The sequence below is a fragment of the Lissotriton helveticus genome, chromosome 10 (assembly GCF_964261635.1).
Source record: "Lissotriton helveticus chromosome 10, aLisHel1.1, whole genome shotgun sequence".
NCBI classification, from domain to species: domain Eukaryota; kingdom Metazoa; phylum Chordata; class Amphibia; order Caudata; family Salamandridae; genus Lissotriton; species Lissotriton helveticus.
The window spans coordinates 858,188,077-858,211,541 of NC_136071.1; the positions used below are offsets into that span (position 1 = coordinate 858,188,077).

Below are 23,465 nucleotides of genomic sequence, written 5' to 3' on the forward strand. Positions count from 1 at the left end.
GTAGCTCCAAAGAGCAGCAGAGCACTTTACAGAGAAATATTTTATTGCAGCAGGTGTGTCTCTGACATGATGTGCTGTGTAAAGAATGTTTGTATGCCATGCTGACATAAGTGAGGTGATGCATTATTCTCTTCTATAATCATGAATGCAAACAAATAAAAATTCAGTTCTGCATTGTTAGGTCGTATTCATCGAATCCCTCCAGAAGAGTGCACTATTTCACCCTATTTTACCCTCTATTTTGTGGGTGCATAAATATTATGGGGGACTTTTGCATATGTACCTCTCCTTATATTTTACTCCTCTCTTTCCGTGGCTGTCACAGAAAACGCTATACCCTCCCATGCCCGCCATCTCTCTTTTTTGTTTTCTTGTAGAAATTGGTTCCCTAAATGGGGAGGATTGTCCATGCACCCTTTTTTGTCTTCCGTCTTTGCTCTACCACCCCATACCACATAATCTTTCTCTTCATCCAGCACCCCCTCTTGCTCCCTTCTTTTGTCTGTTTTTTCCTTCCATTCCTTGCCCCCCTTATCACTTTTACTACACTACTATTTTTCACTTTTCAAACCTAAATCTCTTAACAACAATCCACTGTCATTACATCCCCTTTCCTATTCTGTTTCACCTCTTTTATCTTCTGTTCTTTCCTTATGTGCATAGTCTCTACCCCCCACTTCCTGTCTGGGTCACATCAGAAATAGAAGACACATTACCAAAAAAGCCCTTTTTTAATGTGTTAGTATTCTTTCTATTACTAATGATTTAAGAATTGTCAGAGCTCTTTGGTCAGTTTTTTTGTAATTAAAGTTTGAATAGTCGCCGACGTGACCATTTTCCTTGTTGCCCAACAATCCGCCGTCAAATTAATGTAATTGAGTAATTATTCTTAATATAATGAATGGCTTTATTCAAGATGTATATACCACCCTCTGTGCAGCCAAACAACTGGTCCAAAGCATGGGACATAGCTCCCTGAATTCAACTTGCTTTGATGGCACCTATCTACGGTCTCCTAAACAGTAGTTGAGGTGGAACTAATGCTGCAGGCCTAAATGGATTGTGGTAAAGATTTCCAGCTAGAGGCATTTTTTAATGCAATCATAAAGCGCTTTACAGTATCTTTGAGGCTTACGCTTCACATGGTGAGTGACCTTAAAAAATCTTTTTTATTTAGTCTTGCCTTGGTCCTCCATCAGTTTGGTTGGCAAAGCTTAACTGATTTCTTTGATGGGGCCAGTAAAGTAGTTTGTGGTGTCACGTGTATTCTTGCCACAACCAGTGGTTAAAATATACTGCCATGTTTTGTACCTTGTGCTGTCTATAGAGCTTTTTGGCTAAGAGTCCCAAGTAAAGTACATTTTTATGGACATAACTTGACAGAACAATGAACTTGATGAGAGTAGACCTTTTTAGTATGTCCAAAAAGTGAAATTGGTTCTGGTTAATCTGAATAAAAATGTACAGTATTATCTTTGGTAACATTGCTAGCTGCTGATTCAGATAAACCTATTAGGAGTGGGAATGCTCAATAGCAGTGCCTGCCTCGTTGCTTTTTTGACATAAAAGGATATGGTAGTGTGGTCTGTGTTCATGTTTACAAGCCTGGATATCGCTAACAGACGTAAAGCCATCCGCACTATGAAGGAAGGTATCCGCTCCAGTACATAGAACAAGACACTTTGGAGAAGTCAAAGAAGTGTACTCCCCAGCCACAGTCTTAAGAGTCAGATGTAACTTTGAGTTGTAGATGTGGGAAGCAGCAGTGGTCTTCCACCATAGGGTTAGGGATTAGATGGCCACCATTGCAATCCATGAGCCATGGCGGTGCTGCAAAGTTTGGCACCTTGTGTCAACCACTGACTTCGTAAACATTGATGCAGATGTTGGTGACACTGATGGATTCTTCAAAATCTCAGTGTGTGATCTCTTATAAATCTATTGAGAAGATAGCGTCAGCAGCAGCAGCATGATTGGCACCAGCCATCCCACTTAAAGTATTGACTGATAGTAATGGGAATGGCAATAAAGAGTGTCTGAATATTTGTTAGATAATGAAGGCCCAAAAGGAAAGATGCCCACTGTTGGTCTTTGCCCATTTTACACATCATTGTTCTTGTTTCATAGACCTTAAGATATCACAGCCTCACCCTGTAGTAGATGAGGATGATGAGAGTGAAGATTATTAATTGTTGCTGCCCGTGAGTTCAGATATAGGTCTGCATTTGGAGGTTTAGAATGTAATGTATGCATTGTTTGGAGCTTATTCGGAAGGGGTTTTTCTTTCTGTGCATGGTTCCTCCACCTAGGAAAATGCTTAATTTCCATCCTATTGAACTTACCTTTTTACTCCTAAATCCAACTGCATTACATTGATACGCTCAGAAACCTAACTAATAACCTCCTTTACATTTTATAAGGCCTTAATGACCATAAATATATCTTCCTTGAGGCAAGCTAAAGTTATCTCCTTTGGTTTACTGGCAAACAGCTGGAAAACATAGTCCTGCCCGCAAATGACCCAAACCTGTTGCTGGCTGTCCACCCTCCCTCCCCCAATAGTTGAATGTTCAAGGCTTGTTCCACAGTATCACTTGACAGTAAGGCAATGCAATTTGGGGTACAGGATATTTGCCATTGGTAACTTAGTCAGCAGAACCTGTAATGTATCTTAGCCGCCTGACGATGTGCCCAAAGCATCTTTGGAAATGGACAATAAACCGGCCTAGACATATCTGAGTTCTATTTTAAATGATGGAATACATGCCTCTAAATAAGAACGGTTTACTGCACTAGAAACAGTTGATTAGGTATATCTATGGGCAGTTGTGTTGTGTTATGGAGACATGCTTGAATATGTTTCACCAGGTTTTCTGGTGATGATCAAGATTGGTTTTTATACATGCTTTTCAATGGTGCAAAAAACACTCTGGAGAGGTTTTAACAAAGCAATGCCTCTGTGCTCTCGCAGGGTGTAGCTACTCAATCTTGCTGGTTTCATTACATACTACACATTTTGTATTTCTGGAAGGAAGGGCACCTAATAATAGTCTTATTAACTGCCACAACAGTGGTACTAGGACTGCTAGTAACCCTGTTTTCTGGTGCATTTATTGCCAATGCGCTCTCTGCTCAAATGGGAAACTGTACCTGTCCCTGCACACAGGCTCTGGCTGTGCTTAATGCCCTTCATAATACCATCAGGTTTTCTGTGTTTTGCACATAATGCAAATTGGGCTTGATTGTAAAAATAGCAGAAGTCAGAATGATAAAAAAGCAACTAGATTTTATAAAGTCAGTTAGATGTATCCTTAACCTAGCAGATCAATACTTCACTTTCAAAATTACTACCTCACTCTCTTCCGTCATCTACAATCCATAATCTTTGTCATGGGATCTCATTGGTTTTCATAAACAAGCATATTTGCATATTTTTTTCAAGGAGAAATATCTTCCCCCAAATGCATTTCAGAACTAATACATATGCAAAGACATTTCTGTATTTTCCTTGGCAACTTTTTACTATAGGGATATGAAAAATTAGGAAACTGAAAGCAATGAGTGTCTCATTATTGGACTAAGATGAGTCCGCTAGAAAGGTTCACATCAAGAAGATGCCCTGTTGAATGAGTTGCATTGTCTCAACTCAGTATTTGTTGACACCTACTCTGCTATATCCAAAGTCCTCTAAAGGATGGGGTGCCATCTCTGGTCTGATCGCTTCAGACCAGGTCTAGTTTTCTAGAGCTAAAGAGCTTGGACAGTGACATGCTCATTAACGATTCATCCTTCCTGGGTGAAGGCCTCACAACTGTGACCTACTAACCCATCAAGAAGTTCAACATTGAGATAATGCACAAAATTGATAGGCCGTGTTCTCTGGGCCTAGCTAGAGCCAAGGATAAGGTTCCTCATCCAAAGATGGAGTGGAGATACTGTTTATACTGAAACTATCTGACATGTTTAGGAACTTGGGCCTGATTTAGTTCTTGGTGAATGGGATACACCATCACAAACATGACGTATACCCCATCCACCAAATTACAAGTTACATAGGATATAGTGGACTAGTAATAAAGCCGACATGATGTCCATCATGTTTGTGACTGAGTATCCGATCCGCCAATATCTAAATCAGTCCCTTGCTAGCAAACCGAATGATCAGACTATGTAAACATGCTGGAGTGAGAGCTACAGACCTGGACCACAAATCAAATCAATGCTGCTACCCCCCTCACCATTTTAACAAAAGCAAGAACGAGAACCACTATCCTCTCGAGCAAAGCACAGACAATCTGCCTTTGTCTTCTAGCACAGAGCTTATACATAATAGCAATCCATCCCCAAGGTGTGAAAAATTTGCAAGTGGATTACTCATGAGGTTATAGTAAAAACGTGTGTAACTTTGGAAAAAACATCTGTTTGCCACATCAGAAAAAAGCGAATATGTTATTTATCCTGATATCCAGAACCCTTCCGTCAAACAGTAAGATACTTTTTTCTGTGCTTCCCGGCCCCCTACCCCCCCACCAGTAAGTGTCATCATTAAAATCAAACAATCCAACATCAGGATTTGTTTGTATAGCTCTATATGTTTCATGCCATGATAGTATTCAGGCCTACATCTCTTATTGGACAGACCTCACAAGAGATTGATATGCAAACCAAATCTTCTATTCAGAATGGCTGGCTGAATCCTTAATCCCAGCCTTATACCCTGTCTTGAGTGCCAGACTCCCGAATACCTCTAATACATTAGCCCTCAGACTGCATAAACATCCTAAAAGAATTGAAGAAATCAGTGTCAAGATCTCCCTCTAAATTCAGATCAATAATTTTCTATTTTAAGCATCTATAAAAAGAAATTGACTAAAAAATATTTGGAAGCAACAGTACTACGTTTGCTTCATTTATGCCTGAATCTGCTGTCCAAATTTCCTCCATAGTAGTTCTTCATATAGCTGCTATCACATGTTACAGATAATGTCCCTCTGAGATATCATATTTGATTAGCTTAGTAATAAAAGATATTCAGAGTGTGAAAGGAAAGTCTGCTTGACCCACTGAGAGCTTACTCTTATTTTCTTCAACAGGGTTTCGGAGTTTATCAGATCTTGCTCTTAATTACCGCTGAAAAGTAAAAGCTCCTGCAGAGTCGCACAATAATTCCTGTTATGTGAAGTCATTGTATCTTAGTAAGGGATAAACTGATACCTTCCTCATTCTTAAATATGTGAGTAGTCTAACTTTTTCAGCTTTGATCCAGCTGCTCATTAACATTGTAACTTGACACAATCTGATAAAGACTTCTAGCTGCAGATTCCTGACCTTTGAATTTTCTCAGGAGTCCGACTGGATCTGGGTCATTTCTCGAGTACCCCTGCGCACCTATAAGTGGTGGAGAGCAGCTCTGCATCCGTCGTCGTCTGCGCCAGAGTCACGTCGCTTTACCTATATAGGTGCCACCCAGGTGCTCTGACATCCGTTCTTTTCTTTCTGCGTCAGCCAGCGCTGATCCGGATCCCTCTGTTGTTTTTTGACAGGAATTTTGCTACTTTCTGGCACTGTTTTTTTGAGGTTTCCTTCTGGTGTGTCGAGGATGGATGTCCTCACATAGGACAGGTTTTAAGTCCTGTGGAGCCTGTCACCAGGTGATGTCTGTGGCAAGTGATGGCAGACACGGATCTGGGGTGGCGGGGCGGGGGGGAATGGGGTCAATAAAAAGAAAATTTCACTTACCTCCTCTCCGTGTCTCTCGTCCCTCTGCTTTGGCCAGAACAGGGAGCACCCAGGCTCCGATTAAGCAAATCACAACGATGCAATACAGCATTGTGATTGGTCTGAGCACCAAGGTTCGATGCTCAGACAGGGAATGGGAGCCTGAGCATGTTCTCCAGCCAGGATGTAATGCTGCCTGGGTGGAGAACATGCAAAGTGCGCATGACTATTTGGCCATCCCAAGACGGCCGCCCAAACATTCATGTGCACTTACAGAGTGCCCACCACTCCTCTCCCTGCTCATCTGTCAGCAGAGCACCTCCATAACCAAAGCTGCTGCAGCATGAAAAAAGAAAATGATAATAATATTGAGTTATGATTATTTTATTTTCCTTTATTTACACTGCTAAAAAGCAGTGGGGTGGCGCTCCTCTGCCTTAGCGGAGGAGCTGCCACTGTTGATGACAGATCTGCTCTGATTGGCAGGCCATGGCACCAAAGGCTTTGAGGGAACAGGTCCTGAAGTCACCAGCAGCCCGACATGCAAATCTGCAAAAGTCGAGGTCCCGGTTGAGAGCAAAGACCCGGGACGTTTAACAGAGTCCAAAGTCCTCTTCATCCCATTCCAAATGTCCGGACAGTCAGGTAAGAGGTACAAGAAGAAGAATAAGACGTGGATGCGCTTATAGACATCTCCTCCATCGGCCGATGTGACAAAGGAGGCTTGGGATCCGTGGATCGAAAATGGTCAACGAATGAAAGGAATAAAAAGGAAAAAAAACGGACTGAAAAGGTTTAAAATGATAAACAATGGTTTATATATTGCACATGCAGCAGCAATTGTGCGATGGTTGGGGGCACTACACAGTGTCCCTATGTTGCGAGTTATAGTTCTACGTGCCACAGGGGCTGGGCACGTGACCAGACAGCACGCTTTGCGAAATTTAAGGATGAACAAGATAAAATGAATTACTTGAAGGAGTGCATCCCACCTATGAATGATGTCTTCTGAGCCTGTGCCAGGGTCGGTTCATCGCCTGCCCGAATATCACAGAGCCAGAGCGACCCCTGTCCAACTTAAAGAGTTTTATAAGGCCCTGTGTCTCATATTTGAGTGGTCCAACCCAGTCAATGACCCTACAGGCCACACAGGGTCAGGTGAGGACACCCATCTGGTTCCGCACTGGCTGCTCTGGCTCTAGGGGGCGGCCCTGAACTGGATCAGTTCCTGAGCCCTATTCCTATGGGCTAGGCCTTGGGGAGAAGTGGTAGGGTCGTGTCTGATCCAACCAACTTCAGACCTGTTACTAACATCCCCATGCTTGCTAAAGTTCTGGAAAAATGTGTCCAACAACAACTGAGTCTTCACATCTCGGATTTCAATCTACTAAATGATTGCCAATCAGGATTCAGACCGAACCATAGTACAGAAACTGCAATCCTGCAAATAGTAGATGACGCTTTAAGGACTCTCGACCACAATGACACATGTCTCCTGTTGGACTTGTCCTCTGCTTTCGACACGGTAAACCATGCCAAAATTCTGGATAGGTTAAAAAACGGAATGGGGCTTGATGGTATAGTTCTTAAGTGGTTCAGCTCCTTCCTAGAGAATAGATCTCAAAAATTAATTGTCAACCAAACCCTGTCAGGTTCTACTATAAATACAATTGGAGTTCTACAAGGTTCTACGTTATCCCCGGTGATTTTCAATCTTTATGTAGAACCACTAACGGCTATACTACAAAACGCGAACATGGCATTCCATATGTACGCGGATGACACGCAGCTGTATATCAAGGTGACATCGACAGAAGATATAAAAACTATGAAACAAGACCTTACGAGTACCCTCCAATGGCTAACCCTGAATCACCTGAAGCTAAACCCGCAGAAAACTAATTCTTACTGATTACACCTCAGAAAAGTAAACTCAAGTTAGCAGATTGGTCCAACATTATCACAGCTTTAAAATGTACCCCGAAGATTGTCGACTCCACCAAATCTTTGGGAATTACTCTGAACAAAAATCTGAACATGATTGCACACATCAACACAATGGCAAAGAACGCCCGTTTCCATCTAAGCTACCTGCGGAAACTAAAACCATTCCTAAATAAGACGGATCTGAGAACAGCAGTCCAGGCAATTGCCATTTATTTGTGGTTTTTGTAGAGCGCAACACTCATCCCGAGGGATATCACGGCGCTTATACCAAGCGGACACTACTGAGGACTGAGGCGATAGGACCTAACAATGAATTTGAAAGAGGTGGGTTTTCAGCTTTTTCCGAAACAAGAGATAATTTGTGGTGTATCTGAGGTCATCTGGAAGCTCATTCCACCTCCTGGCAGCCAGATAAGAAAAGCAGCGGCCACCTGTTCTGGCTTTATAAATGCGTTTCATCCTAGCTGATGCTGATTGAGCTGATCGTAGGGACGTAAAATTCAATCTTCCCTGAGAGAATGGTGGGGCCCGTCCTATGCAGGACCCTATGGGCATGGCAAAGTAGTTTGAAAGCAGCCCTCTGACGCATTGGAAGCCAATGAAGGGTATTCAGACATTCCGATGCCGAGTCTAGCCTGCCCTTGTCGCAAATAAGTCTCGCAGCCGAGTTCTGCAGTACCTGTAGTCGAGAGAATAGATAAAAATTCATCCCCACAAATAGCGCATTGCCGTAGTCCAGGCGGCTAACCAATAGGGCCTGTGTTACCGAACGTCTACAGTCCAGGGGTATCCAGGGAAAAAGCCTGGCTAACAGTTTCAAAGTGGCAAAGCCCTTGCCACAAAGGGATCGCACATGATCTTTCATGGATAATTCGTCATCCATGATAATCCCCAAGTTCCTAGCATGTTGTTTAGGAATAGGGGCTGAACCCAACAAGGGCGGCCACCATGAGATGTCCCACACTCGCTTGGCACCACCAAATAAAAGGATCTCGGACTTCCCCGCATTCAGTTTTAAACAGTGGGCATGCATCCATTGGGCCATTTCTGAAAGACAGCCATGAAGTTTGGTCTTGATAACATCCGGCTTCTCATTCAGGGCCACCATCAACTGCGTGTCATCCGCATATGAGCAAATGCCGATGCCCCACTTCCTTCCAATGTCGGCTAAAGATGACATATATACATTGAAAAGAGTGGGGCTCAGCGAGGCGCCCTGGGGTACTCCGCAGTCGATGGAAGTGGGCCTAGATTGGAACTGACCCATATGGACCGCCTGGGTGCGATTACTCAAAAAAGAGTAAAGCCATTTCAAAGCGTTAGATTGGACTCCTTTCTGCCGAAGTATATCCAGCAGACAGTAGTGGGACACCGTGTCAAACGCCGCTGACAGGTCAAGCAGTATCAGTGCCACCGCTCCTCCTTGATCAGTGGAGGATCTGATACTGTCCGACACTGCCAGCAACGTTGCCTCGGTGCTATTGTTGGCTCTAAAGCCCGTCTGGGAGGGATCCAAGAGAAGATTATCTTCCAGGTATTTTGTCAGCTGGGCATTGACCAATTTCTCCAGGACCTTAGAAAGATAAGGGAGCTGAGAAATGGGTCTGTAGTTCTCTGGATTGAGAATATCGGATCCAGCTTTCTTCAAGAGAGGAGTCACAGCAGCATGCTTCCAGGCATCGGGGAAGGTAGCAGTACTGAGCGATTTGTTAAAAAGTTGTGTAATTAAAGGGCAGATTGTAGATGCAATCCTAGAAAACACAAAATGGGGGCAGGGGTCCAAAGGGGAGCCAGATTTAACTGATAGCATGGCTGTTCGAACATCTTCAACTGATAGTTCAAAGTCAGCTAGACTGGGTGCAATACCCTCAGCAGACATAACTGCTGAGGTTTCCGTGTCTGGCAGACTATCAAAGGGTTTGTCAGAATAACTATTAACAGGCTGAGGAGAAAAGGTTGAATAGATTTTCTTAATTTTCTCCAAAAAGAAGGTGCTGATGCGATTGCAAGCTTCAGTCGTGGGGGTAAGTGTTTGTGAAATACTGGTGGGTTTGCTCAGTTCCTTCACTATCTTAAACAGTTCTTTCGCGGAATTACTATTCTCTTGGATACGTTGAGTAAAATGATCCTTCTTAGCATGTTTGATGGCCAGGGTGTATTGTTTTCGGTTCTGGACATAGTTTAATTTAGCAACATGGTCCTTGGACTGTCTCCAAAGGTGTTCAAGCCTTTGGCATTCTCTTTTAAGATTTTTTAAATGAGGAGTATACCATTTCTCCGTTGGAGCCTTTATCCTGGATATGCGCATTGGGGCTAACTTATCTAGGATTTGCAGAATGCCTGCATCTAAAGATGCGACATCTGTACAGACAGAAGAGTCTGGCAGGAATTCAGGTTTGGCCTCCTTGAAGTGTTTGGCAAAGTTAGGTTCCTCAATTAGTCTCCAAGCTCGTTTAGATGTTCTGTGAGTGATACTTAGTTTCTTAGTTTTATGAGGGAGGTCAAATGAGAAAGAAATAAGGAAATGATCCGACCACGATAAGGGCTGGACCTCAGATATATGAGTTGACTCTATGTTGGTAAAAAGTAGGTCCAATGTGTGGCCCGCTATATGAGTAGGGCCTCCTACCCACTGTCTGAGATTTAATGTCTCCATGTCGAATGGCACTTGCCATTTCAAGGATAGAATATGGGTGCACTACTCTGGCAGGGCTTCCCAAGGTCACAACAGCCCCTTTGAAAGCATTTCTTAATGCAGCCGCAAGACTGATATCGGGATCAAAGAAATTCGACCACATCTCCCCCAATTTGAAAGTGCTCAACTGGCTACCCTTCGAGGCAAGAATTCACTTCAAGTTAGCATGCATCACCCACAATGCATTGCACCATAAAACTCCAGTTTACCTTGCACAGAAAATCACGCTGTCAGGAGTAAACCAAAGCACCAGGAGCAAAGACAATCTACTTCTGAAACCTGCTAGTTTTTGTAAGAAAAAAACCTATGACCGAGCGTTCTCTGGGGCAGCACCTCGAATTTGGAACGCTCTACCCCCTAGCATTAGAAGAATTCCATCCATCGCAGCATTAAAAAAAGAAGCAAACTTGTTCTATCTGAGGACATTTCTACAATAAGTCCTTGCAGCAGGACAGCAGCAGTACCTATGGATATAATCTTTCCATGTTTGCTTCCAGTCATCCGCCAGCATCTCACTTCACACACATGAGAGGGTATATATGTAACACATATGGTGGTGTGATTTTATGTGCTTTTGATATATTTGTTATACGCTCCCCTGAAGTGTACTGTTGGAAAGAGTTTGTATTCTGCAACTTATGGTTCTTAATGGTTCTAATGTTGAAACACATCTGTAAAGCGCTCTGATACCCCTCGCAGGGTCATGTTCGCGCTATGGAAAACACAATATAAATAAATAAATACCATCCAAATGAGCCCCAAATGGACTGTTGTGATGCCAGCGGACTGGATACCTCTCAAGATCTGGGCATGCTTTCTCCTCCTACTGTGGCTACGGAGGAGGCAGCTTCTTATGCTATGGTGGTGTGGAGAGCGGCTGAGTTCCTTGACCTTCAGCTGCCTCCTATTGCTGTCAAGACTAGTCTCTTGACTGAGGTGCTGCAACTGGGAGTCTCCTCCGCAGAACCCCTACTCCCATTCAAGGAGGCCCTCACCGACATCCTTCTGGGAACCTGGTCCAAGCCCAGCACAGGAGCTCCTATGAATCAGATGATTGCCCCTCGCCACTGCCCCGCTCTTGGGGACCCAAACTTCCTCACACAACACCCTACCCTGGAGAGCTTGGTGGTCCAAGCTTCCACATTCCAGAAGGGCATTCCCTATCGCATCCTCGGACATGGAATCCAACAGACAGGGGTCCTTGGGGAAGAAAATGCTTTCTTCCCCCAGCCCGGTGTTGCAGTCCATGAACACCCGATGGCTATTGGGCTGCTATTACCACATGCGGGGGGATACAGTTGTACAAGTGCTGCCACAGGTCCCAGAGGAGGCACAGGCCATCCACTCCCAAGTCGTTACAGATAGGAGAGACTCAGCAAAGTTCATGATCCGTTGTGGACACAACCAGCTTGCTGGACAGAGTGGTCTCCGTGTCAGTGGTCTTCAGGCACCCATGCCTGGCTGAGAACTACTGGCTTCTCGAGGGATGTCCAAGCTTCCCTTATGGACATGCCCTTCAATGGCACTGGTCTCTTCAGAGACGAGGCAGACTCGGTGCTGGAATGCTTTAAGGACTTGAGTGCTACAGCCAAGTCCTTGCAAGTCCTTGGGCCTGTCAGCTGCCCTGTGTCATCCCCAGTCAACCTTTCAAGGCTATGGAAGGGGTTTTCAGGCATGCCAACCCTATCCTAGCCACCGAGCCACTCATGGACGAGGGCTTGGTTCCTACTGGCCAGCTGTCTGGTCCAACCACCACCCCCGCCCATACCTCCCTTCTCACCGGCAGCTGCAACTTCCAAACCTTCCTAATCTTGCCCTTTTAGACCCTGGGTATCCAGTTGGTGGCAGGATCCGCCATCATCTCCACTACTAGAAGTCCATAATATCGGACTGGTGGGTTTTGCAGATCATCTTAAGGGGCTACTCTTTCTCCTTCGAGACCACCCCTCTCTCCATGCCTCCATCTTATGACCAACTGACGGAGGATCATTTGTCCTTACTCCACGAGGAAGGTATGGCTCTCTTGGCCAAAGGAGCCATTAAGAGGGTTCCAGGCTAGAAGTGGACGAGGATAAAATAGGGATAAAACAGAAGTTATGATTCTGGGCAAGAGACTGGATCTTTGGGGACCTCGTCTTTGGCCTGTGGAGTTAGGTGCTCCACCTACACCTTCAAACAAGGTTAAGAACCTGGTTTCATTGTGGACGAATCACTATCCATAAAACCACATATGGCTAAGGTGACAGCTACTATTTTGCGGAACTTAAGTGTCTAACAAAGATCCTTTGGCTGATCCCCTTCACAGCACACAGAACTGTGATTCAAGCTCTCATTTTCTCCAGATTGGATTTCGGCAATCTACTATCCATCAGCTGCAGCGTGTGAAGAATGCGGCTGCTAGGCTTCTCTAACATTTACCCAAATTTGCTTCAGTCTCTAATCTTCTCGGCTACCTGCACTGGCTTACTGTCTCTAACCGCATTAAGATCGAAGCTCTGTGCTACATGTTTAAGGCAAAATCCAGAGTTGCTCCCAAATATATTCTGGACTTGGTCCATCCATATCATCCATCTCGTCCTCTGAGATCTTCTCAACAGACTCTGTTTATTGTACCAAGATTCCACCTGTCCCGTATGAAAGGCCGTTCATTTGCCTATTCAGGCCCTCAACTCTGGAACTCCCTTGCAGTTCCTCTGAGGAACAATGCATCTCTTTGCTTTTTGGAGGGGTTTGAAAGACCTGGCTCTTTTAACTCGCTCACTTAGCTTTCATCATCCCCCCCAATTCTGCCTTGTGCCGTGAATCCCCTCGGGGTAGTTGAGCGCATTATAAGCCTCTCTTAATAATAATAGGCTGTGGTTGTTATTCTTGCTACTTTTTGGTCCCCAAAAAGGACAAGGTCTTCGTCCTATGCTAGACCTCCGAGCCCTCAACCTGGTCCTCAAAAAGGAGAAGTTCAAGATGCTCAAGCTAGCTCAGGCCTTGTCTGTCCTGGATCCAGAAGACTGGATGGTAGCTTTGGACTTGCAGGATGCTTATTTCCATATCCCCATCTTGACTGCCCATCAACATTATCTGCAGTTCACTGTAGGCCACGAGCCCTTTCAGTTCACTGTGCGCCCTTTTGGAATTACCAGCACCCCTCGGGTGTTCACAAAAGTGATGGAGCTGATTGCAGCTTACCTGTGGAGATCAGGGGTGTCAGTCTTCCCTCACCTCGATGACTGACTATTGACGGTGAGCTCATCCCAGACTGTTGTCTCACACCTCCAAGCTACGGCGGACCTCCTGCATTCACTGGGGCTCACTACCAACTTGCCGAAGTCACACCTGACTCCCTCTCAGACACTCCCTTTCATCATAGCTGGACACAGTGCAGTATCAGACTTATCCTCCAGGACGGCTAGTCCAGGATATTCAGTCTGATACTGATGTGTCAGCCTATATCATGGATTTCGGTGAGACTGACTGAGGCTGCTGGGCTTCTTGGCCTCCTGCTGGTCACACTGGGCTCTGCATGTGGGACCTGAAATTCCAGTGGGCGCTGCATCAGGGAATCTCTTCGACCTGGCCAAGATCTCGGTGGGTACTGCAAATGATTTGTAGTGGTGGTGAACAAACCATGATCGGGCCAGAGGCCGACCTCTCTCCATTACCCAACCAGATCTCACAGTAGTGAAATATGCGTCACTTCTGGGATGGGGCGGCCATCTGGGCGAGAGAGGGATCAAAGGATTCTGGTCTACGGCAGAATCTGGGTTCCACATCAACCTATTGGAGCTCCGAGTGATCCGGTTGGCATAGAAGGCACTTTTATCCTCCATCAAGGGAAGTCTGTTCACAGACACTACCTCCATGTGGTATTGTACCAAACAGGGTGGGGAGGTGGTGTGGACCCTTTTTCAAGAGGCCCTGCATCTCTGGACATGGCTGGAACAGCAGGAAATTTCTCTGTTGGTTTAACACCTGGCAGGTTCCCTGCACTACAGGGCGTACAAACTAAGCCATCCATGCCTAGCGAATCACAAATGATGTCTCCAACCAGAGGTGGTGCAAGGTCTCTTTCAGCAGTGGGAAGAACCTTGGTTAGATTTGTTTGCCACCGCCGAGAACGTACAATGTTTGCATGCTGGAGTTTCTAAGGCGGCACTCGCTCAGATGCTTTTTGTCTTAAGTGGAACTCAGTACTCATGTACGCCTTTCCGCCCATACTACTCTTGCAAGCAGTTCTCAAGAAGATCAGGAAAGACCAGGCCCATGTCATCCTTATGGCAAGGACTGGGCGCAAGGAGTCTGGTGTCCCAAGCAAGTGAGCATGGTCATCGATCCTCCAATCAAGCTGCTCCTTTAGGAGGATCTTCTGTCGCAGCAGCAGGGGAGGGTCATCCACCCGAACCTGTCCACTATAAGCCTTCTTTCGTGGATATTGAGCAGTGGCAGTTGATAGCTTTCGACTTTGCTCCCGAAGTCTGTAATGTTATCTGGCAGCCAGGCTTCCCTCCGCCAAGACGGTATATGCCTTTAGAAGCGATTTGTATCATATTGTACAGAAAAGTCCATTGATCCACTTTCTTCCTCCCTTTCTGATATTTTGCTTTTTATTCTTACCGTTGCCCAGCAGGGCTCTGCTTTGGGTACTCTGAAGGGTTAGCATTCTGCTGTGTCTGCCTTTCAAATCAACCCTCTTTATTTAGGTCTTCTATTGTAAATAGATTTCAGAAGGTCCTTGTACATATGTTCGCCCCGTCTCCTTTTATTATACCTCAGTGTGACCTTAATTTGGTCCTCACATTCTTGATGTGTGTTCCTTTCGAGCTTCTTCACTATTTTCCCCTTCGACTGGTCACAAAATAGCCTTTCTTGTAGCTATTAAATCTGCGTGGACGGTGAGCGACCTGCAGGCTTTGTCATCCAAGCCTCCCTTTTTCTCGTTTTACCCTGACAAACAGGTGCTGTACACTAGGGCCTCTTTCTTGCCAAAAGTGGTCATACCATTTCATGTGGGACAATCTGTCACCTTGTCCACCTTCTGAGCTCTTCCACATCCTTCCAAAGAAGAGGGAGTAGGCTGTCTGGACCCAAAACAGCGGTGTGGATAACCAACTCTTCGTGGGGTATGTGTCATGCCTCGAGGTCCGCAGACGGGCGGTCCCTTTAAGAAACCCCTACATAAGCAGTTAGAGCCCTTGGAGCGACGCTTTACGTCCTTGCGTCAAGCTCCCGTTTCTGCGTTTCCTGTCCTGTTTCCTGATTTCCGGTTATTCTTGTTGTGAACTGGCTCGCCTCGGTTCCTCAGCATTGAGGCGTTCTCCTTGTTCCTGCTGTGGTTCCGTATTCTGGAACTTATTCCTTGAGCCTCGTTTGTTTACAGACTGCTCCGCCCGACGGCCGGGTTTTCCTCCGTCGTCTGGCCGGGCAGAGTGTCAGTGTCCCCCTTGGTCTTGCTGGCTCCGCCCGACGGCCGGGTCTTGCTCCGTCGTCTGGCCGGGCAGTGTGCTGACCTCTCCTCTATTCCCTTGGCTCCGTCCAACGGCCGGGTTTATACTCCGCCGTCTGGCCGGGCTGCTGCTTCCCCTTCATTTCCATTACCTGCTCCGCATTACAGCCGGGCTTGTTTTCCCCGCTGCCTTGCAGTGGATGCTTTAGGTATTTAGCCGTATTAATTCATCCCTCCACCCGGCGGCCGGGCTTAGTCTCCGCCATCCGGTGGTTCCCTTTACCCGCCATTTGTTTTCTTCTTGGTCCTATCATCTTCCCTTACCTCCTGAGTTCCTGGCCATACTCTGTGTGTGGGTACTGCACTTGCGTGGACTCGCTAAAGATACATCTCCACATCTCTCAGAAGCACGGTAACAGCGCAGTGCGCTATTCTTATGTTATTATCTCTAAGGCCATTCTTGAACTTAATGTATGTTTGTTTTGCATCTCAGACAGTTAGTTCTACGTGAATGTTCTGATTCTGGGGTGCTCTACTGCGATACAGATGTTGGTTTAAGAGTCTTCTACATGTCATCAAGTAAGACTAACATAATCTTGAACAGTGTTATACAATTGCACAGTACACCTTGAGTAATCACTATTGTGTTTCTTGTTTGTACCTCCACCTTAGCTCAACCAAACCCCTGTCAAGTATCCACAGTTATATGCCAGCACAGTATAATTACTCTTGGTATGTAGTACACATAGCTTGTAGAGGTTACTGTTGTTATTTTGTGTATGATATTGAAGTTTAGTAATTCCTGTTTTGGTTTTAGCCCCTACACCCATCAGAGGTCCAGGCCAGGTGCATGTCCATCCACTCAGAAGTCTACAACCAAGAAGAATATTTTTTCCCCGCCTTTCCTTGTTTTGTCTCCCTGTTTTCCCCTGGCGAGCCTCTCGGTACTCTAGTGCTTGATAGAGTCGGAAGGCCGTAGGGGAAGGCTGTGGAATATTCATCGAATCCTTGGCGCTCCTGTGGAACCTGCCTGAGAACCATTACAGTATGTTGCCCAAAGAACGGTCAGGCAGTGGAGAAGTGCACAATCTCTTGATGGTTCATGCTCTGGACCAAGAATCATTACGCATTGGCAAAGAAGCAGCCTCCTGAAAGCGTACAAGGTCATTTCACCAGAGCTAAAGCTGCGACAACTGTGTTATCCTGCGGAGTTCGGGTCCTGGATATCTGTCAGGCAGCAATGTGGGCATCCCTACACATGTTTATTAAAAATGATTGTCTGGACAGTCAGGGTAACAGGGATGGGCTCTTTGCCTGTTCGGTCCTACAGGACTTCCTACTTTAAATTTCTCCTCAGACCCTCCTCTGGAGAGTGTTATCGCTTGGATATCTATTTAAATGTAAGGAATCTGCTGCTGGAAGTCTCTATCAGATGAACAAGGTACTTACCTTCAGTAACGCCTTATCTGGTAGAAACTATATCTAGCTGTAGATTCCTTACCGACCCACCCATCCTCCAGATGAACAAGGTACTTGCCTTCAGTAACGCCTTATCTGGTAGAAACTATATCTAGCTGTAGATTCCTTACCGACTCACCCATCCTCCCTGCTCTGCTGACACATTTCTAGGGTCAGGGCTGATCCCCTTGAGGGCCCTAGTCTGAACACACCAGTGTTGGTGCACTTCACGGCTCGTGCTTCTGGCGTGGAATGTTGTGAAAAAGTAATTTACTTCAGTGCTCCTAAGTGGCACCTATATAGGTACTGTGACATCACTCCGGCGCAGACACAATGGATGCTGAGACAATTGATGCTACCAACCGGCGCGCAAGGGTGCTGCTTGAAAAATCTTCCGAATCCAGTCTGACGCCTGGGAAATTCAAAGGTAAAGAATCTGTGCCTAGATATAGTCTCTAACAGATAAGGCATTACCGAAGGTAAGTAACTTGTGCTTTAAAATGTGCTGAGTGATGCAAAAAGCAAAATACACCTTCTTAAGATTTAGTGGTTTTACATACTACTGTTTATATCAGATATTCATGTAGTCCTCCTCTAGACCTCACCAGGTCCAAACGATGAATACATCAAATTTTTGTGCTAAATAACAAACCGCTTTCATTATATATAGTAGTGCAATATTTAATGAGTGTTCTTCAAATTTGTGTGGCGATTATGCCACAAAATTAACTATTTGACCTCATTTTTCAAAGATTTGCTGGGGGAGAGGTAGACCCACCAATTCTTCCCCCCTTTCTGCCTTGAGGAGGATGGGCTCACTCAAGGCCGTTTGTCCAGGGTTTTGTGCTAGTCTGTGTCAAAGAAAAAACAGGCGAGGTGTAAGAAATGGGCTTCTTTTAACTTGTCTGTCCTGGCTCCTTTTCTCAGTGACTGTGGTAAAGACTTAAGCTGAAAAAGGAGAAGGCAGTTCACAAGAGGTGCGAGCTGGGAAAAGTACCTGTTTAATCGCTGCCACTGTGATGTCTTCATTCCTAGCCCATTCTCATGGGGCCGAATCAAAAGAATGGCTTTGTGTCTTCTCTATTTGTATTTCTTGGCTGATAAATCTATCATCAGAATTCTGAATTATTGTGTAAAATGTTATTTGTTGAATTACCACTGAGATCCAGAAAAATGTAATTATATGGCGCTAACATCAAGTCCTGCTCTACTGGTGGCAGAAAACGTTTGTCAGTACACAACCCTCAGTTTTATTTTCTTCAACGTCCATGTTTCGTGAGCTCCCCAATACATAGTTTGAGAAAGCTAAGAAGCTGTGAGACAACCTAGAGCCTGACAAATCTGCATATTGCACTTTGGAGGACGGGTTGCTGTTATTTCTTATTTTGAGATGCTTGTTTTTTCTTTCTATTCATACGCTCTTAATTCTATCTTTGTCTGTTTGCTTTCTAGTTTTGATGTGCACAAGAAATGTCCTCTGTGTGATGTGATGTTCCCTCCCAACTATGATCAGATCAAGTTTGAAGAACATGTTGACAGCCACTGGAAGGTGTGCCCCATGTGCAGTGAACAGTTCCCGCCTGACACCAATCAAGAAGCATTTGAAAGACATGTTCAAACCCACTTTGACAGCAATGTGTTAAACTTTGAGTAGAAAAGTCATTTTAATGACCACTCCCAGGATGACACTTCTCTCCCTTCTGTTACCCCCCCCCCCCAACGCTCCCGCCTTTGCAGGAAAATTGTATTGTAACAAATCTACGAAATGCAGTTTAAATAAAGTCTTTCTGGAAATTTCAACTACAATGCTTTCTTTGGTATATATGTTGAAGGAAGCAATTAGGTTTTCTAATCTCGTATAATCAAACATAAGCATGTTAATAAATTATAAGCACATGAAAAGTGGGATTTCCTGCGCATGTATTTGTAGTTATTTTATTGAGAGTGTAAATTGTAAGAGAAAAAGAAGGATTATTTTTTGATATATAAACAGGAAAATGGATATAATGGAAATCGGGTTCGTAGTGCTTTGCAATTCCACAGGTTTTTTGGCTATTCTCTTGCTATCAACATATATGAGTATGACATGGAACAATTGACATTTTTGCAATCTCTTTTTAAAATATCTTACATAAAATGTTTTTGTTTAGCATAGTTTCAGACAAACTTATGTAAATTCTTGGAAAGTATTGTTTTAATCCATGTAAGGAATGTAAAGCATGTTATGTCAGACTACCTCCCACAAAAATACTATCAGAAATTCTCACATTTTAAGTAAATTGGATGAAGTTGAAAAGAAAGCTCAATATATACCTTAAATCTAAAATTGAGCGATTTTAAAGTAAAAGAAAAACATTTGGATCATTAGTAGCTTGTGTGAGATCACTCTGAAATCTTCTACCCAGAGGCGGCCTGTGTTTCAATGACACCATATTCATAGCACCCTAAATAGTGGAATGGTATATTGTCACTGTTAAGCTGTTTGTTGCCTGCTGCTGCAAAGTTTTCACAAGTTGCTGTCTCCTCTCTGACAGCCATATATGCAACCCTACAGAGGACGTGATTGAAATACAAAATATACACATAGATTCTGTTACTACTCCCCTCTATCCGCTTCTTCTAGTTATAATGTTGGAGCTGGACAGCTGTGTGGAACTGGGGAGTTGTTATTTCTAAAATACAAGAGTAGTACAGTAAGTCAGGTTTCCCAAGATACAGTATGTTATTAAACTTAATCTGAATAGATTTACAAGGAATCCAAATCAGAGAGTATATTCTGATCAATCATATAAATACTTTTAATTAAAGTGAACAGCTGCTAAAATATACCGAAAGTAACCCAAATGAAGTATATGAGACAGATTGATTGCTATGCTTTGCCGTTTGTTTCCAATAGTAGCAAACCGAATGCCATGCACCTTCATTTATGTCTAGACATTCAATTAAAATCTGTTAAATGTGGTTATATGTTATTCATTAGCTCAAAGTAATTTCCTGTCATTCTGTGTGTCCTATTAAATTAAAGGGAAGTAACATTCTATTTCTGTGCATATCTTTTTCTATCGTAAGAACTCTATTATGTGAATTTAATAGTTTGTCTGATTATCCGCCATGTATGAGTTCCGCAAATTAAAAAAATCGCACCAGAAAGTCTCAAGAATATTCACTGGAACAACTACTTTCCTATCATACTCGTGAAAATGATTTGTCTTCTCATGAAGATAGTGATGTCAGAGTCCTCTGCAAACCATTTATTTATTTATTTGTGTCTTTTATAACGCGCGCAGCTACCCCAACGAGGTGTCCCGGCGCTAATGATCAAAAAGCTATATGGAAGAAAAATGAAATGCTAACAAAAAAAGAAAGTTTTGAGGGATCTGCGGAATTCAGGTTCAGACTAGATCAGACGGAGGGCAGATGGAAGTTTATTCCAGAGATGGGTAGCACAAACTTGAAAAGTTTTGCCTCCTGATCGAGCTTTTTTAAATCTGGGCGTGGCAATAACTGTTTAGTATTGGTGCGAAGGGTTCTGGAATGACTGTATGGGCGGAGACTAGAGGTAAGGTAAGCTGGTCCTAAGCCTTTAGTGGCCCGAAAAGCCAAAATCATGGCTTTGAATGCGATTCTCTTGGGGATAGGCAGCCAGTGTAGTTTACGAAGGTAAGGAGAAATATGATGTCTAAGTGGAATGCCGCAAACCAAACGGGCCGCGGCATTCTGAACTATCTGGAGTCTGTGACATAGACCAGCTGTCAATCCCAGATAGTCCATTGGCGTAGTCCAGGTAAGATGTAATGAGGGCCTGGACTACAGTTTTTCTAATATTACTGGGCATATAGTTGATACATTTTTTTATCATTTTAATTTAGGCAAAGCAGGCAGCCAATTGGCAAAGGACAGGCGAGTATCCCATCTGACCCCCAGGTTTCTGACCGAGTCCTTGGTGGAAGGGGCCATACTCAGGTCTTCCGGCCACCAGAGGTTAGATACAAGAGGGGATGGTTGATTGAAAAACAAGACTTCGGTTTTACCATCATTTAGTCGTAGAAAATTAAGATCCATCCACTTCGCAATATTTCTCATGCAAGTTTTTAGAGGATCAAAAGTCAGAGGGGATGAATCATTATAAGAGAAAATAATCTGAATGTCATCCGCATAGGATGTCATTTTAATTCCAGACTGGGATAACATTTTAGCTAAGGGAGTGAAGTAGACGTTGAAAAGGAGAGGACTCAACGAGGAGCCCTGCGGGACACCCCACCTAAGAGGCCTAGCTGTGGAGGTGTAAGGGGGAGTGTACACTTGTTGTTTACGGCCCGACAGAAATGATGCGATCCAGTTAAGGACCATACCCTGAACTCCAATAGATATGAGCCGTTTCAAGAGGATCGTGTGAGAGACGGTGTCAAATGCTGCCGAAAGATCCAGCAGCACCAACACCGCCCTCGATCCCTGGTCTAGAGTCCACCGCACAGAGTCGGCCATTTCAATCAGGGCCGACTCTGTGCTATGGCCTGCACGAATTCCGAGTTGAGAATCGTGGAGAAGGCCCTCAGACTCTATAAAGCTGGCCAATTGGTGATGGGCAAGCCTTTCTAGGATCTTGGCCGGAGCAGGGAGATAGGCCTATCATTTCCCGGGATCCCTACATCCGCATTAGCCTTTTTCAGTATCGGAACCAAAAAAGCATGTTTCCACGACTCCGGATAAATACCGGAGCTTAGCGAAGCGTTCCATATGGAATCCATATGGAATGAACCATACATGATAGATTCTTGTGGTTCATATTTTCCATATAATTATGTTTTACACAAGGTTGATTGAACTTTCATCTTTGATACAGTTTTGAGGAGAATAATAAAATGTGGGGGTTTATATCTTTTGCTCCTAATAAATGTTACCAACAACTTTCACTGACCTTAATTAGCAATTTATTAGACTTCATTTCTTCCAACTATTTTAGTTATTGTAATAAGCAATTGTAAATGTAATACAAGTATGATCATAGAAAATATTTCAGTGTAAATCTCCCAAACTCTGCCTTTTCATATTTTATTAATCACTAAACGCTCCTATCTCCATCATCAGTACATCCTTTATCATACAACAGAACTCCAATTACCGCAGTTGATACCATATTTTGCCTAATTTATCTTTCGTGTTCAGTGTACTTTGCAAGCTTTCATTCTACATGTTGTGCTTTCTGCAGGTGATCAGCCGTGCAGATTCTATTCTTAGATCAGGTTCGCTCTCCTTAATCAGCACAGACCAGTTCTGCAATATGGAGACAAGTCAGGGGGTTAGTCAAGCAGCATGTGCTATCACAAGAGGTACACGCACAAAAAGTGGGTTTGCTCTAATGCCCACGTGCCCGGACGAAAAGCTCGAGATTTGGGCAGTGGACCAAAAGATACATGCAGCACCCAATCGTTAGTCACCTATGTCATTTAAGAACCAAAAAGGATGTCCCTGTGTGCAAAAATCCACATGCCCCATCTGCCCAGCGATGCCTCCCTTCAACAGGGAGTATAGAACAACAATACACAGTTGGAGCTGCACCACATGCAAACAAACAAATCAGCTGATTTGTTTGTTTGCATGTGGTGCAGCTCCAACTGTGTATTGTTGCCCGGACCAAAAGGTTGATCCTTCTGAATAGTCACAGATCGATGTCTCTGATCTGCAGCGAGTGCACAAATGAATCAGGTTGGTTCTACATCATGTGCATATATACATACAGTGAACAATGAGTCACCCTGATTTAATTTAGTCAAAATTGTTACTGAACAAAGAAAAGAATTCCATGCATGCGTTCAATATAAAAAAAATAGTAGCACCCTCAAATACTTGGGGTGTGTCCCCCTGGTCACAAGTCAATTCTTGGAAAAAGGATTCCCAATATTTTTTTCTTTCAAACAGCAAATGTAGTTCAATAGTGATTTGAACTTGTTTTATTCATCACAAGACGTGAAGTATTTTGAAGTCAACTCGTGGTCTCAATGCCAGGTGACTACAATATCCAGAATGCTTTGAAACATAATGTTCAGGGATTATAGTCTGATTGTCACATGCACACGGCATGTTCACACATGCATCGTTACCCTCGATAGATAAAATAAGAGTTTTTTATGACAATGGTTGAGAATTATCGTATTTTGTTTTGTTGAGGTTTCCTCACTGTATTATTTTGTTTGCTTCTTGTAGATTTGT

At 44.0% G+C, this 23,465-nt stretch overlaps 1 protein-coding gene across 10 annotated transcripts in view; it reads left to right on the plus strand.

Annotated features, from left to right (window-relative positions):
- The window catches only part of TAX1BP1 (Tax1 binding protein 1), a 702,037-nt gene extending 681,742 nt beyond the window's left edge, over positions 1 to 20,295 (plus strand). For all 10 annotated transcript variants that reach the window (XM_078663492.1, XM_078663483.1, XM_078663485.1 and 7 more), the window contains one exon: positions 18,708 to 20,295. In XM_078663492.1, coding sequence (XP_078519618.1) covers positions 18,708 to 18,909 — 202 coding nt within the window. In that variant the 3' untranslated portion in view covers positions 18,910 to 20,295. The remainder of the gene's footprint in view (positions 1 to 18,707) is intronic.
- The last annotated feature ends 3,170 nt before the right edge of the window (positions 20,296 to 23,465 follow it).